Source organism: Ceratosolen solmsi, unplaced genomic scaffold (genome assembly GCF_000503995.2).
Source record: "Ceratosolen solmsi marchali unplaced genomic scaffold, CerSol_1.0 scaffold14, whole genome shotgun sequence".
NCBI lineage: Eukaryota > Metazoa > Arthropoda > Insecta > Hymenoptera > Agaonidae > Ceratosolen > Ceratosolen solmsi.
The window spans coordinates 1,296,205-1,312,400 of NW_011948420.1; the positions used below are offsets into that span (position 1 = coordinate 1,296,205).

General features: G+C 27.3%; 3 protein-coding genes across 3 annotated transcripts; 1 reads left to right on the forward strand and 2 right to left on the reverse strand.

The window, feature by feature from the left end:
• Positions 1-245: 245 nt before the first annotated feature.
• LOC105360902 (Bride of doubletime) lies at positions 246-1,139 on the reverse strand. The gene has a single exon (XM_011497918.1). It carries the CDS (start codon positions 1,127-1,129, stop codon positions 272-274), a length of 858 nt encoding a protein of 285 aa, XP_011496220.1. The 5' UTR covers positions 1,130-1,139; the 3' UTR covers positions 246-271.
• A 908-nt stretch (positions 1,140-2,047) lies between these two features.
• Positions 2,048-10,776, forward strand: Prp39 (pre-mRNA processing factor 39). The gene is made up of 14 exons (XM_011497919.1): positions 2,048-2,214; positions 2,560-2,687; positions 3,186-3,608; positions 3,828-4,262; positions 4,363-4,437; positions 4,904-5,075; positions 5,148-5,392; positions 5,669-5,794; positions 7,070-7,218; positions 7,810-8,209; positions 8,635-8,799; positions 8,888-9,274; positions 9,448-9,734; positions 9,963-10,776. The coding sequence occupies exons 1-14, from the start codon at positions 2,163-2,165 to the stop codon at positions 10,246-10,248; spliced, it is 3,330 nt and encodes a 1,109-aa protein (XP_011496221.1). The 5' UTR covers positions 2,048-2,162; the 3' UTR covers positions 10,249-10,776.
• An 805-nt stretch (positions 10,777-11,581) lies between these two features.
• Positions 11,582-16,196, reverse strand: LOC105360904 (uncharacterized). Its single transcript, XM_011497920.1, has 3 exons — positions 15,796-16,196; positions 12,057-14,796; positions 11,582-11,795 (listed from the first exon to the last, which is right to left on the reverse strand). Exons 1-3 carry the CDS (start codon positions 16,048-16,050, stop codon positions 11,647-11,649), a joined length of 3,144 nt encoding a protein of 1,047 aa, XP_011496222.1. The 5' UTR covers positions 16,051-16,196; the 3' UTR covers positions 11,582-11,646.

Here is a 16,196-nt window from a genome sequence, read left to right on the forward strand (position 1 = left end):
AATCAATAAATAAAAATTATCAATTTTTTAATTTATAGATGTCATAGCCATAATAATTTAAACTTGTATACTAGAAATTATAGAAATTTAATAAAAGCAAATAAGAGAATGCTACATTTTTCATTTGGTTGCACTCAAATGAAAATTGTATAGTATACTTTTGGTATAAGTGATTATAGGTGGAAATAAACATGTATTTTTATATAACAACATTTTCTATAATTTTATTTTAATCCTTATTCCCATCTAAATATATTACAAATATAAAAAGTTATTTAGTTTTAAACATTTTTCGAACTATATCTTGGTATCTTTGAACAGAAACTTTCCATAATTCATTATAAATATTAAATTGTTCCTGTGCTTTTGCATTTTTAGGATCAAAAAAAATTGCATTTTTTAAGTCATTAACGGCATTTTCATAATCTTTTAAATTACCATAAGCAACCCCTCTTCTGTATAAAGCTTTAACATTATGATTCTCTTTATTTAGTATTTTACTACATAAAGTTAATACATGACCATAATTCTTCCTGATTAAATGACATTCAGCCATGTTATTATATAAAATATGCCTAAGATTCCAAACATCTTTTAGTATAGGTGCATTGAAATCCAATGGTTCTAATGTTATAAGAATTTTACATGCTTTACTAAATCTATAATATGCATCCATGTGTCTTTTCGCTTTGAACAGTTCAACCCCATTATCCTTATACTTTAATGCTACGTTATATTTTTCGTCTAAACTCCATTGCCAAATAGGTTTATAAAATTCTACTTCTTTTAACATAACTTCTAATGATAATAAATCATAGTTGATCCCTTTATCATCTAGTGGAATTTTTATTGTAATTATACTTTGTTCATATAAACTCATAGTTTGAACAGCTCTTTCTATATATTTGTCAACTCTTGAGCAAGCTGCTCCAATAACAATTGATTTTTTTGAATCTTCATCTATAATTTCACTGTACAGATCTTGTTTTATTTGTTTAATTGAAAAATTTAAAGCTTCTAAAATCTTAACATGTATTTTACAAATAGATAATTCTGTTGGTTTTTTAGAAAATTCTTTACGAATAATTTCTTTCTTAACCATTTTATCTAACGATTCCCAAGAATTCATCTTGAAGAATTGTCATCTAAAAATAAATAAAATAATTATTTATGAATATACAAAATATATACAAAAAATTTATTTTAATTTATTTCTTAAAACATTAGATCAGAAATTACAAGATATATTAATATTAACAACAGCAATATAACCTGAAATATATAAAATTAATTATCAGCAAAAATTAATGACGTGGAGAGATATTATTAAATATAAATTTTTAGTTTATTAAGGTTTTAATTTATTATTTAAGTATATGAAAAAATAAATCAAATAGTTAAAATTAGTAAATAAAGACGGGATTGATTAGAAGTTAAATGTAGATAACTCAGAAACTTGTTATTAATGGAACTAATGTTCTAATTCTATTTGCTTTTGCATAAAATAAAAAATACATCAATATATAAACTATTTAAAATTTTATTTATAAATTGTATTCATAGTTTGGGTTGAATTAACTAAAGATTATTTTACTGTATTTTTAAAGATACATATTAATAGATGTAGTTGACCGTTATTGCATACAGAAAGTACCGGCATGCTGTATTCAGAATTTTTAAATTCAATTACGAGTTCAGATATCGGTTTACTATAAACAATATATCTTGCGTACGCATATATGCCATGTGCATATAAGATGCAACACATGAACGCGGAACTATATTGTAAATGCATTTATGAAAAGAGATAAAATAGAACAAGAAAATAGAAAAGATCAGGATATTCATAAGTTGCGCCATGAGTTGAACTCACACCATGCGCAACTAACAATTTAGTTACATATGCGAATAAGAAGAAGCTAGAATACGTCCTCGAACTATAAAATTATACTCTGACAGAAGCAGAGTTAAATAAACCAATAACGTATAGTCGCTAAGCGCGCGTTATAAAGCTGCGGATTCTTCATGCGACAGCGGCGCAACAAAACATAGAAACTGGAACCACCCCACCAGTGAGTCTCTGGTCATGAGCGCTACGGCAGTGTCTGAAGTGAGGCAGTGCAAGCAGCGCGCATTTTAGACGTTGCCAGCGATACGAAAAGATGTCGTCCTTGAGCGGTGACGAGAACAGCGAGATCGTCGAAAACGAACCAGGTATGTCATATACAGACGAGTGGTATCGTCACTTTGAGCGTATAGTATTCTTTAAAACGCCTAAAGAATTCGTAAACTCATGATCGAAAAAGTTAGATCATCGCTGACCGCAGCTGCACGTTGCTGCACGGCATGAACGCCTATAACATAACGCGACCGCCATTGAGCAAATGGCGTCTTACGTACACATATACAAACGACGAGCACGCGATCATTCGTGACTCGAGAACTATACGGCATTATGATTTAAAAAAAGACGTTGTTTGATATATTTAGTCTTTTCGCTTCAGCAGCCAATGCTTTTTGTAGCACATTTGCATTAATTTTATTTGTGTTGTATTTCAGTGAGACGTACAAGATCCGGACGAACTGTTAAATCTATTGCTACCTTGGTGGTCCACAAGAAAACGCCGGTAAAAATATCTTCAACTAGAGTTACTCGTGCCACGAGGACTATTCAAGAGATAGAAGAGGTAAGACGTAAACGATATTTTACATTTTATTTAAGAAATAAATTCCTTAACAGATGTGTTCAAATGGGTCTTGATTTGATAGGAATTACTGGTTTGGTCTGTTACCTAGGAGGTCAGGTAAATATGGACACACTCAATGATATCTTTTCCAGTAGAGATATCTATGTAAGATTTTACGTGTAGACCTTTCTCCTAATTTATCTTTACAGCATAATTTATAATATTTAAAAAAAAAAGAATCCTGTGTAAGGCACTTTTTCAGAATTGTAATAAACCAATAAATTTTATATATTTTTATTTTGATAATTGATTTATTTATAAACATTGTTTTAAATAATATTAATGTATTATTTCCCAATTTAGAATTTAATTTGAAATTTGAATATTAATGACAATATAATTAAGTCAAAATTTAAATATTATAAAATTTATTATTAATGTAATAAATTTTTCATGGATTATAAATGTACATAGAAAAATATTATTTCATTTATGCAGGAAAGTATACCTTTTGAAGAAGATGAAAGTGGACTACCTGAAAATGGAGTCCAGCGAGAACCTATTGATGAAGAATGTGATAGTCCAGCAATTCAGTTACATTTGGATGATACTCATGAACAAACTGAAGAGCAAATAATTGAGAATCAAGATGAAAATATCAATCTACATCAAGAATTTTATGATAATATGGAAGAACTTAATAAGAACGAAGATGAAATTATTGAAACAGAGGGTATGATAATGCAAGAAAGTGAGTTTGAAACAGAAAATATACCTGAATTTGATCCTGATGAAATGAGTGAAGAAGGAAATATAGCAGAACTAGAAACTCTAGCTTCAGTTCGTAATCGCAGAAATGAAATACCATCTAATAGAAATAAAATTAATATTTTAAGAGTTAAAGATTCATCCCAAATGATGGTATGTTTATCATTAAAAAATTTTGAATCGTCAAATATCTTATTAATATTTTTTATTAGATAACTAAAATAACAAACCATCATTGCTTATAAAAGAATTTAAGTAAAATGTATTTTATACATTTTTTAATCTTTAAAATTGTTAATGTTAAATTCATATTTACTAATAATAATTTTATTCCTAGTTATTAAATTTATCTAATTTTTTTTTATTGTGTAGGAAGATCAAATAGAAAGTCAGTGTATTCTTGTAGAAGATGATACAAATCAACACTTTGATATAGATGATGTAGAACAAAATAGAATTGATGGTACTGAAGAATCCGAATTTGATAGAAATGAAGATTGTGATACAATGAATCAAGAGACTGATGTGTTGCAAAATATCTATTCTATGGAAGATAGTGAAGTAATAATTGATAATGAAAAATTTCCAAATGAAGAAATAGAATTTATTTCTGAAAATATTGAAAATGATGTAAATAATTTTTCAAAGCAACCAAATCAAGAAGAAAATTATAGTCAATTGGGTAATATAGAACCACAAGAAGTTATAGAAATAAGTGATCATGATAGTGAAATAGTATTAAAAAAAGTTGAACCTGATACAGAAGCTGTTTCTGAAGATGAACTGCCAACCGAAGCTACTACCAAGGTATTATGAAATATTTATTTATTGAAATATTAATTTTATTCAAAAATCCCTATTTGCATTCTACTTCCTAATCCGGAGTCATTTATTCCTAAATCATTAGCATGATAATCACGAATATGAAGATGTAGAAGAAGTATCAGAAGGTGAATTTTTTCCCAATGAGACAATATTTCAGGTACAAATCTAATACAAAGATTTTAAAATCATAATTTTGTAGTTTCATTGTGTATAGCATAAGTTATTGATGCTGTCTTTGTATTTGAAATTTAAAGAGCATTATCTACCTTTTATATTATAAATATTGAATATTTCTCTTATTTAAAAATAATCTGCAATTATATTTTCATAAATTTTAATTGCATTACATCTAAATTAATTCTAAATTTAATTTAATTAATATCGGAAAATACTTCATATATAAAAATACAAAGATTAAAAAATTTCCATTTATTTATTTATACTATTATAAACATAATAAAATTAATTATTAATTTAACAAGTTAATATAATATGTAATAAGTTTAAACTAAATAACATAAATATAACGTTATTTATTTTCTTGTTATAATTCCCATTTACCTATCCTAAATAATCAATATTAATCTAGTTTAATATTTTTACTTACTATTACAATTTTCTAGGAACCAGAAACTGAAGCTGTCTCTGATGAAGAATTACCTGCAGCACAGCCAGCTGATCTTGGAGAAACTGAGTCGGTTTCTGAAGATGAACTACCTCTTGAAAGTGAGAAAAAGAGAAAAGGAAATAAAACTAACAAAAATCTTGAAAAAAAAATTAAATCTAATGTACAAAGTATGTAGTACAATTCACGAATCTAAGGTTATAACATTTTATATCAATTTTATTCATTTATATTTTATTTAGGTAAACGTAAAAGAACTGCTGAAGGTGAATATGATCCCAGTTCACCAACATCAGAAAATAATGACGAAACTCCTGCCAAAAAAATAGCTATATCGGATATTAATTCAAATGAAAAATCAGAAGTGAAACCTGCTTCACCAAAAAAGAAAACTTTACCAGAGTTAGAAAAATATTGGAAAGCAGTTAATGATGATCCCACAGATTTTACAGGGTGGACATATCTTTTACAATATGTAGACCAAGAGGTATAAATTACCATTTATTTGTTGTACATGAATTTATATAAAAATCGATCAAATAGTTAAAAGTCATTACGTATTTGTAATAGCTTAATATAATAAAACTATATCAGTTTTCTACATTTTTATATTGCTTTCAATAATTTTACAGTATTTTAAGAGAAATTATCTTGAACACGGACATACTTGTTTTACGAAATTAAATATAGTTATTGATTTATTAAAAGCAGATAAATATTAAAATAATTATTTTTATAAAATATTTCATAAAATATTTTACAGAATGATGCAGAAGCAGCTCGCGAAGCTTATAATAAATTTCTACAGCGATATCCGTATTGTTACGGATACTGGCGCAAGTATGCCGATTACGAGAAGAAAAAGGGTGATCCTGAGCGAGTTCAAACGGTGAGTACTTTAGTACATATACCATTGAGAAGTATATTAATTATCATTAAAAAAAAATTTATCGTGTTTATTAAATTATATATATATATATATATATATATATATATATATATATATATATATATATATATATATTTATTTATTTATTTATTTATTTATTTATTTCTATGTAATTATACATAAAATATCTAATGTAAAAAAAACTAGTTCGAGGTAGGAAGGCGCGTGTGGACTATGTCGTGCACGCACGTAAATTATGGTTTTCCCTTCCAACAGCTTAGCACGTCTTGCGGCACCTATGCGACTCTTCGTTTACCGATTAGCCACTCGTGCGACATATCAACTAGAAAGTTATTTACGTTATAGTTTATTATTATCAACATTATATTATTTAATACTACAATTTAATCGCAACTACTATTACAATGCTATAGTATATATACATAATACGTAAGTCGGGCTCAAGCTTGTCTCCTTATATTGTGCCATTGTCGCTTATCAACTTCGTGAAATTATTATCATTAATGCTATTACGATTATTATTATTATTCTTACTATTATTAATATTATTATTATTATATTATTACTATTACTACTATTATTACTACTAATACTACTATTACTACTACTATTACTATTACTACTACTATTGCTATTACTATGTGCGTGCTATCTTATTGTTATGCATCATGTATAAGCGTTTGTATTCTTATTACCAATCGTTATATGAGAGACACAAGTATTGTAAAATATTTTTATAAGAAAAAAAATATCGTACTATCAAGACTCTTATCAATGTATGATGGGAGGGTTTTACTTTGTCTCGGAAATAAAGTAGTCTCGAGACAATGACTTGGGACAAGCACACGTGCGGGCTACAGAATCAAACACAGAAAGAGAGGGAAACAAGAACTATTGAGAGAGTGGCAATAGAAGAGAACACGCGGAGGCACTTCGATCGCGGAACTCTTCCCCGACTTTAAAGGTGAATGCACAATGCTCTGCAATCTGTCTGTGTTAATTACGGCTATTTATTTACAGTACGCGTAAAGTACGTGAGTATGACACGTTATATGAACAAACAAACAAAGTAATAAAATAAAATAAAACACCGTTTACGCTTAAGCAGTGCTATATCATATATAGGTTTCTTTAAGATAACATTAAGATATACATACAATTATACTGTACCGATCTTCCCGCCACTGACCCAAGCAGAGATCGGTTTCCTTCTTCTTTTCCAAACGATAATCGTTTTTATCGATTCTCATGCAGGTCTTCGATCAAGGTTTGAATTCCATTTCTCTCAGTGTCGACTTATGGCTTCATTATATCAATCACTGTAAAATAGTTTACGAAAATGAAGAGGAAAATATGAGAGAGCAGTATGAAAGAGCCATCCAAGCTTGTGGTCTTGAATTCCGGTAACTAATATTAATACAATTTATTAAATTTAAGATTATGTTTGTTTTTTGAACTTCGATTTATATTTTATAGAAGAAAAATATATAAAGAATATTGTTTGCTTATTCATGTGCAGAAGTAATAGATTTAATACCTATGCTCTTTGAATCTTAAACATATATTTAGAATAATACTAATTGTTTTAAAAAATAAACTGAATTCCATTCAGTTTTCCAGTAATCAGTTTTTGATTTAAGAAAATTGTCAGTGATAAATTTTAATAATGTATCAGTAGAATCATTATATATCATTATATTATTTTAAATAAATAATTATGTACATAAAACTGATTAAATAAAATTTTAAGTAACCATGATATTTTTGTGAATTATTTATCGTAATCTTATTTTTATTATAAATCTTTTGAATTGCTTAAGAAATTAAGTACAGATATTGTAAAAATTAGATAATTGGTCTAACTATGTATTTCATTTATAACTAATACACTATTAAATATCAGTTACAAGAATATATTTAATTAATGTATTGATATATATTTATAATAAATATTTTAGTTCTGTATTATTAATATTATCAATAACTGCTTTCAGGTCTGACAGGTTGTGGGAGAGCTACATAAAATGGGAAACTGAGAATAAGCGTTTCAACAAAGTTATGGGTATCTACGACAGGCTGTTGAATACACCAACTCTAGGATATATGTCACACTTTGAAACATTTCAGGAGTTTGTAACATCTAATAGTCCAAATCGTATCCTAAGTGTTGATGATTTTTTATCGTTACGTGCTGAAGTGAAAGCCATTCTAAAATCGGAAGAAGGTTCTGCAGGCACGGATGATGCCCCACCAGGTGAGGATTTACCCCCAAGTGAAGTTTCACCTACAGATGAGGAAACTCGTGCTATTCGTGAGAAAATAATTAGTAGCCGAAGAAAAATGCACAAAACCAATGTCAATGCTGTAGCTGCAAGGTGGACCTTTGAAGAAGGAGTAAGTCTTATTAAATACTGGAAATACAAATTATTAAAATTCTATTTTATATCTTGTATTTACTATAATATAATTTTTAACAATATAACAAGTAATTATCTCAATTTTAATTAAAATATATATTTTCAAGTTGTTATAATATTAATACTACTTATATATGTTATAAAAAATTTTAATTTATAAAATGTTACTGTTATTTGCTAGAATCACAATGTTTGTGTATAATAGGAAGGTAACAATTTTAAAGTAAAGTAATTTATTATTTAAAATACTTATATAAAATTTGCTTAAAAAATATATATTTTTCTTAATTTTCTATTAAATAAATAACAATCTTATCAATTATCTTTATAATTCATCTAGTGATTATTTCATATTTACTTTCACATTAATAATTTATAATTTTTTTAAACATACATATATAGATTAAAAGGCCCTACTTTCATGTGAAACCTTTGGAAAGGTGTCAATTAAAGAATTGGAAAGAATACTTAGATTATGAAATCGAACAAAAAGATCAAGGTCGAATAATTATTTTATTCGAAAGATGCTTAATTGCATGTGCATTATATGATGAATTTTGGATGAGGGTTAGTCCAAATATTTATATTTAATTAAGTATTTATATTTATGTTTAATTTCATTAACCATTAATTTGCTTAATATTTATGTCAACAGTTCGTAAGATACTTGGAATCATTAAAAGGAGATAATATTGATAAAATTCGTGATGTGTATACAAGAGCATGTACTGTTCATCATCCGAAAAAACCAAATTTACACTTACAGTGGGCAACGTTCGAAGAAAGTATGAGTAATTTTGACAAAGCCGCCAGTATTCTTGAAAACATTGATGGTATTATTCCAAACATGTTACAAATAGCATATCGCAGAATAAATCTAGAGCGTAGAAGAAACGACTTAGATAAATCCTGTGCTCTTTATGAATCTTATATTACAAACAGTAAAAATAGGACAATTGCAAATAATATAGTTGTAAAATATGCTAGATTTTTATGTAAAATTAAAAATGACACAGATAAAGCTGTCAAAGTTTTATTAAAGGTAAGTTTTTGTCAATCTGTATTTTAATAATTATTTGATTTATTTAACATATTCTATAAGCATTAATTTCACAATACACTTTTTAAAGAATCAAAACATAAATATTATAAAGTATTTTTGACTATTTAATATTTTTATCGTGAACTATTAGTATTATAATTATTTTTTTTTAGGCAACTGAAAAAGATAAGGATAATCCTAGGTTGTATCTACAATTAATAGATCTTGGTCTCCAAAGAAATCCTATTGACACTGATGAAGTTATTAGTTATATGGATTTATTCATTGATCGTGAACATGCTGATGCAGAACAACGAGTTTTGTTCGCCCAGCGTAAAGTCGAGTTCCTTGAAGATTTTAGTGATGATATTCGGCAAGTTTTAAAGGCTCATGAACAATTTCAAAAGTGTATAAAACAAGCTAAAGAAAGAAAGAAGACGAAAGGTGATGACAGTAAAAAGTAAGTTTTTTACAAATTTGTTCAGATATTTTGTAATAAGTGTAATTTAAATTAAAAAAAAATTAATAAATTACCAAAAATGTTTATAAACTTATTTATTTCATAATTGCATTCGTAATGCGTAACTTCGAACTTGTCAGTAATTCGATTAAATTTTTATTTTAATAACTATATATTTTTTAAAGATAAAAATGCAATATATTTTATTTAAAATTTAATGATTTCCAGTGATGCGACACCACCAAAGAAAACCAAGACGGATCCATCGAGTACACCTCAAGCCCAAGTTGGCTCTCAATCTTACCAATACAGCAGCAGCACAACTCCTTATCAATCTCAACAACAATTTCAGAGTAGTCAATATGGAAGTCAAAGTGGCTACCAGCAAGGCTATCAACAATATGCACCACCGACAGATCCTAATTATGCCAACTACCAAAATTGGCAATATGGTCAAAGTGGTCCCCAAGCATATGCTCCATATAATCAGTGGGGATCTTACAATTATTACTAAGATCACCGGGAATGCTGATCGTGTAGATCTGAGAGTAATGTTTCGTTAATCATATATTGTACATTTTCGCCGACTCTGATTACGCAGAGTTTTTTCTAATTCCAAAAAACGAAGTTTTGCTGACGTATGTGCATTTACGTTGTCCGAAAGTTTGTTACGTGATTCTCTCGATCTCGGATCAATACTCTCAAACTCGATGTCGATGCCATCACTGTATATTTGCGATTTATCCTTAAACGTTTATTAAATATAATGTGTACATTTATTTTTTCTTCCGACTGATCGGTTTTATAACCGCATTTGTTCCCTTTTTCTTTTTTCTTCCATCTATTCTTTACATTTTTAAGTAACAATTTCGTTTCATTTATTATTTTCATTCTTCGATTTGTTACTGATTAGAAACAAACATATTCGATGCCGTTCTTACATTCGACGTCGTTGAGCTCGAGAAACTAATAACCCTTTGAATGACGAGAAAAAAGAAAACGTCCGTCTTTGCAGATCCTACATTATTACGCATGTGACACAACACACGATACATTGTTATATTAAAAATAATGAAAAGGGTATCGTATCGCGTTATTTTAATTCTTTCCCTTGAGTCATTATAGGTTTATTTTATAAAAACATATTCGTTCAATGATACAATCAAATATAATAAATTTGAAAAATATTTGAATGACAATTGGAGAGAAAATATCTTCAGAAATTATTCACTTTAATCGCATACTTTGAAATTTCTTTAAAAAGTAATTAGATTCATATAAATTCTTGTATAGTTTTCGTACAACTGTATTATGAAATATATGATCAATAAACTTTTTTTATTTGAAAGCTAAAAAAATATTTAATTGTTTTTATTCCATCTTTGTTTTAAAATACTATCACAATTGAGTTACAATTATTTTAAAACGTATTTTAAAAGTAGCAGTATTTTTAGTATCTATTATTACAAATTATAAATGCATTAAAGCTTTAGTTTGGCACATTTTTGTTTCATCTGTATAAAAAGTATAATTATAATTTGCAGAATACAATAATTAACATATTTTACAATTTTATAAAAATAATAAAACTTACAATTAACAAATTATTTTATATCTCTAACGTTTAATAAAAAAATGGTAAATAAACATGTATTATAATTTAATTTGTCATGTTACAAATATTTTTGGTTTTGAAGTTATTCAATATTTATAACTTATTTTTTCTATGAAACATTACGTACTTTAATTAATATCTAAATTAGCGTTTTTTTAAGACGCTATAATTTAATATTATTGAATATTATTTTCATCCCCCTACTTATAATATTGAAACCTATTTTTATTAGGTTATTTTGAAACTATTGATTTTACAAACATAAACTTTACTAATAAAATTAATTTAATTGAAAAGTTAAGCAACTACTGCACTTGTAACCATTTTGTTAACTCCGCAAGTCCCCTCTCCTCGATAAATTCTATAATAACCTTGTTCACCCCAATGTGAACCCCAACTATTCTTGATCAACCAATAGGGCATTTGTTTCTTAAAAATTGGGTATGCTGTAAAATAATATATGTTTTAATATGTTAATTTAAAAATAAAATATAAGGAGTAAATATATTTTATTAAAAATATTTAAATGTTTAAGCTTTCATTTTTTTCAATGAACAAGTATGTGCAATTTAAAATAAACATTATAAATATTCAATTACAAATTATATATAAAGATTAGAATTGATAAATTATTTTAAATATCTAAGCAAATATTCATAAAAGTAAAACTGAAATATATTAATACAAAAATGAGAATATCAACTCACATTTTATTCCATAGCCCACAATAAGAACACCATGATCGAGGTCATTTGGATTGCAAAGAAACTTGTAGGGATGTGAAATTCCACCCACATAAAACATCATAGCATTTGCATTGATACCTACAGACATTGGCCCATTTTGTACAAGCCACTGAGCCATTTGTGTCTCATTTGCAGTAATATTTAATCCAGATACCACACTAACTTCTATTTTATTTTTATTTAAGTGACATTTTTCATTTTCTGCTTCATACGGATAATCAGTTTCTCCTTCCAAACCCCCTAATTCTTCAATAGCTCTATAAGCAGTATCTGGTAAGCCTCCATTACAACCATCATCAAATTTATCACAGTCTATCAATTGTTGCTCCGAAAATGACAACAATTTGCCATATTTAATTGCATATTGACCTTCAACATTACCAGTCACTGAAAATGCCCAACAAGAGCCACACTCACCTTGATTCTTAACTGATGTCACAGCATTATAATGCCGCCAGTCATACTCTATAGGTAATTCAATATCTGGAATATCAGCTTTTGGCATTGGTATATCATTATCTGATTTTAATGATTGCTTCAAACCTAAATATTTAGTTTTAAATTCTGTTTTTGTAAGATCTGTAAATTGTGTAACTCCATAAATTCCAGTTCCTTGTTCATTTCTCTGTAATTCTTCAATCATATCCAAATTTTCCTTAAAAATTTTGAAACGCCTTTCTTTTTCTTCTTGAGTGTCATAATTTTTATTAAATTTATTAATGAATTCATTAAATAATTTCACTTCTTTCAATTGTCTTGATAGTTGTAACATATGTTGACTATAATTTTTACCTTTAAGAGAACGTTTTTTTCTTTGATTTTCATTACAATTTACAGTTACTTTTGGATTCCCTTTATCTAACCAAGGTTGTGACCATACTTCAATAATACATTCTTTAACCATTTCCTCAGTTTTAAGTTGACAATTCTCCTTGACACCTTTTGGACATGTACTAACACCAATATCAACTATAATTTTATATTTCAAACCAGATACAACTTGAACTGTCACTTGTTTAACATTACTGATTATGGGTTCATTAGTTCCAGAATAATTTTTGGAATACTTTTGTAGCCCAAGTAGTACGTATTCTTGTATTTTTGGATCATTTACATCATAAGGCCTTGGATTTCCCACCATTTGCCTTTTAAATCTCATATTAGATTTTTGTTTATTTTTACAGCTATAATGTAATAATTTTGGTGATTGTAAAGGTTTTTTCTCGTTAGTGGAAATATCAAATTTACAAATTTGAATAGAATCTAATATTACTTCATCTAAACATTCAGTTGAATTATCTTTTTTATTACAATCAGTAGGAGCAACTTCAGCAATTATATAATAAATAATACCATGGTTTTGCTTTTCTTTTTTAGAATCTATTATATCAATAACCTGTTTCCTTTTAATATTATCATTAAGATCATCTAGTAATTTAACAGCTTCTATTGCCAATTTTCTTAATATCGATTTATTTTCTAAAACTTTTGTTGATCTTTTTGATCTTACAGAATGTACCATATGTTTTACAAATAGATTTTCAGGTTTTTGAATATCTTCATTTATATCTAGTGTTTCCTCCAAAAACTGTTTATTACAGTTGCTATTAATTGATTTCTCAGTATTCTTAGTTTTTAGTCTTACTGCTTTAACAAACTTGTTAGTTACAGGAATACCAAAATTCTGAGAACTTGAAGTTTCAGTTTTAATTGGAACATTAAAATCTTCTAGAAATTTATCAAATTCTCTCATTTTATCAGAAAGTTTATTAATTTGCTCGTTTTCATTTTTATTTTGCAAAATAACTTTTCTTTGAGGCAGTTCTTTTGTAGCCTCAATTTCTATAGTTACTTCAATTGAATCTTTAGTAGATATGTCCATGGAAGGGACACGGACAACTTCTTGTGCTTCTTGAGCTATCTGATCATAAAATTCAATTTTTGTTGAAATATCATCTTCTTTATGTAAAGAGGCTGACTGAATTAATAGCAAATGTGGATCAACGCTTGCACTTACTTCATTATCAGTATTTAGCAAATCAGTACAATTATTTTTTATTATTTTACGGCTATTCATTTGCCATGGATTTTCTTCAAGCATTACAAGACATAATTTAATTGGTAAATTTGACTGTAAAGAACATTCTGAAACTTCAATGTGGGAAGTTCTTAAACAATTTGACTCTCCAATTTCCATTAAAAGTTGATATTGTACAACACTAAGACCTGGTGGCACTACACGAGTGACCCTAACAATACTAATCAATTTGTGCTTAAAATCACTGATACCAGCTTCATCCATGGAATTCAATACTTGATCTCTGAATGCTGATAATCCAGATAATGATGGATTTAAATCATATGGGCATCCTGGACAATATTCGGATTGAGTAGCTCTAACAGCAATAAATGGACGATCATTGTGATCTACTGAAGTTTGCACGTCATGATCTAAGCTAATACTCTGATTGGTTATTTGTTTTTCAAGATTTTCAATCACCTCTTGACTTTGAACATTCTTTTGCTTTGCCTTAGATTGCAAATACATGCACTGTAATGAGTTTTCAATAACATCGATAACACCATGCTCATGTTGACGCATATCTAAAGTACAGACTTCGTGAGAACAAGTTTTTTGATTAATTCTACAAATTGGCTCCAAATTTAATGTCAATCTATAAATAACATATGGTGGCTTTGCCTATAAGAATGTAAAAAAATTTATTATCAAATGAAAGATTTGAACAAATATTGTAAAAAAAAATAAAAATTAAAAGCTTAAATATATTTATAAAACATAAATAAAACAATAATTATATATTTATAAATATCTTCTTTATATTTCATTAATTTTTTTTCTAGTTCATTTAGTTTATTTAATTTATTTATTAATAACAAAAATATAAAAACAAGATGTATTTTTTACATTAATGAAGTAGACAAAACACATATGGAAATTAGAATCTTCAAAATATATTTAAATAAATTGAAAATAATTAAAAATATAATAAACATAAATAATTTTATAGCTTAATATTTTATAACTATAAATAAAATTATCAAATAAATATTTTGATTTATTGATTCTTAAATATTGTATTTTATTTTTGAAGCGTGTATCAAACATTTAAATTCATAAATAACTTTAAATGACCATTGATCAACTACTGTTAATCAAGTATTTAAAAAAATGTTGTAACTATTGAAAATAAAATATGTACAATAATGAAATGAAATAAAAAATAAAATAATAAAATATACAATGTACGTCCAGCTTTTAATGATAAATATGAATAAAATGATAATTTAATGAAACATAAAGTAGAAAGCTAAGTAAGAAATAATTATTACTAACAAACTTAAAAATTAAAATTGTTCTTACTAATAAAAACTGTCAAATATAAAGACGACATTATAGATAAAATAGATAATTGAAATTATTTACAATTTCAAATGAGAATACTATTACAAGATGTAATCAAAGTACATATTTATATTTTCAGCAAGTTGAAAAGTTACTTCACTATCAAATTAAGAATTGTGATTCAGCGTAATTCCTGTAGTTATATTGTACGAAGATTACAATATATATAGTAGAAGGAAACTAAGCCTGCGAACGCGTAATAGGGAGGGATAGTCATAACTCTCTGTTCATATTATATAGTATTATAATGGGTAAAAGGAATTAAGCAGTCATTACCAATTGTTGAGCGCTGATGAGGCTACCATCCTTGTACGACTGTCGAGTAGGTGAATTATTGTTGAGAAAGTTCAAGGCACTCCGAATGAGAAGACTTGAAATGTCATTCAATGGTACGTTACTGGAGAAGCTTGAGGAGTCGTCAATCTGTATCTGAGCGAATGCATAACCGAACAATAACAACAGTAGTCCAAGTATGGAATAATTTGTATATTTCATTCGCGAAAATGCCATATTTCGGTACTGCGCATACATGAATATTATATAGCCTTTAAATCAACTTGCTACCTCCTATATTACTCTTACTAAGATAACCACTGAGGGACTACTGAATCCAGATGCTTTATTTGATTCTATCCGATCTGAATATGAATTTAGCTACTGAAGCGCAATCTACGGGA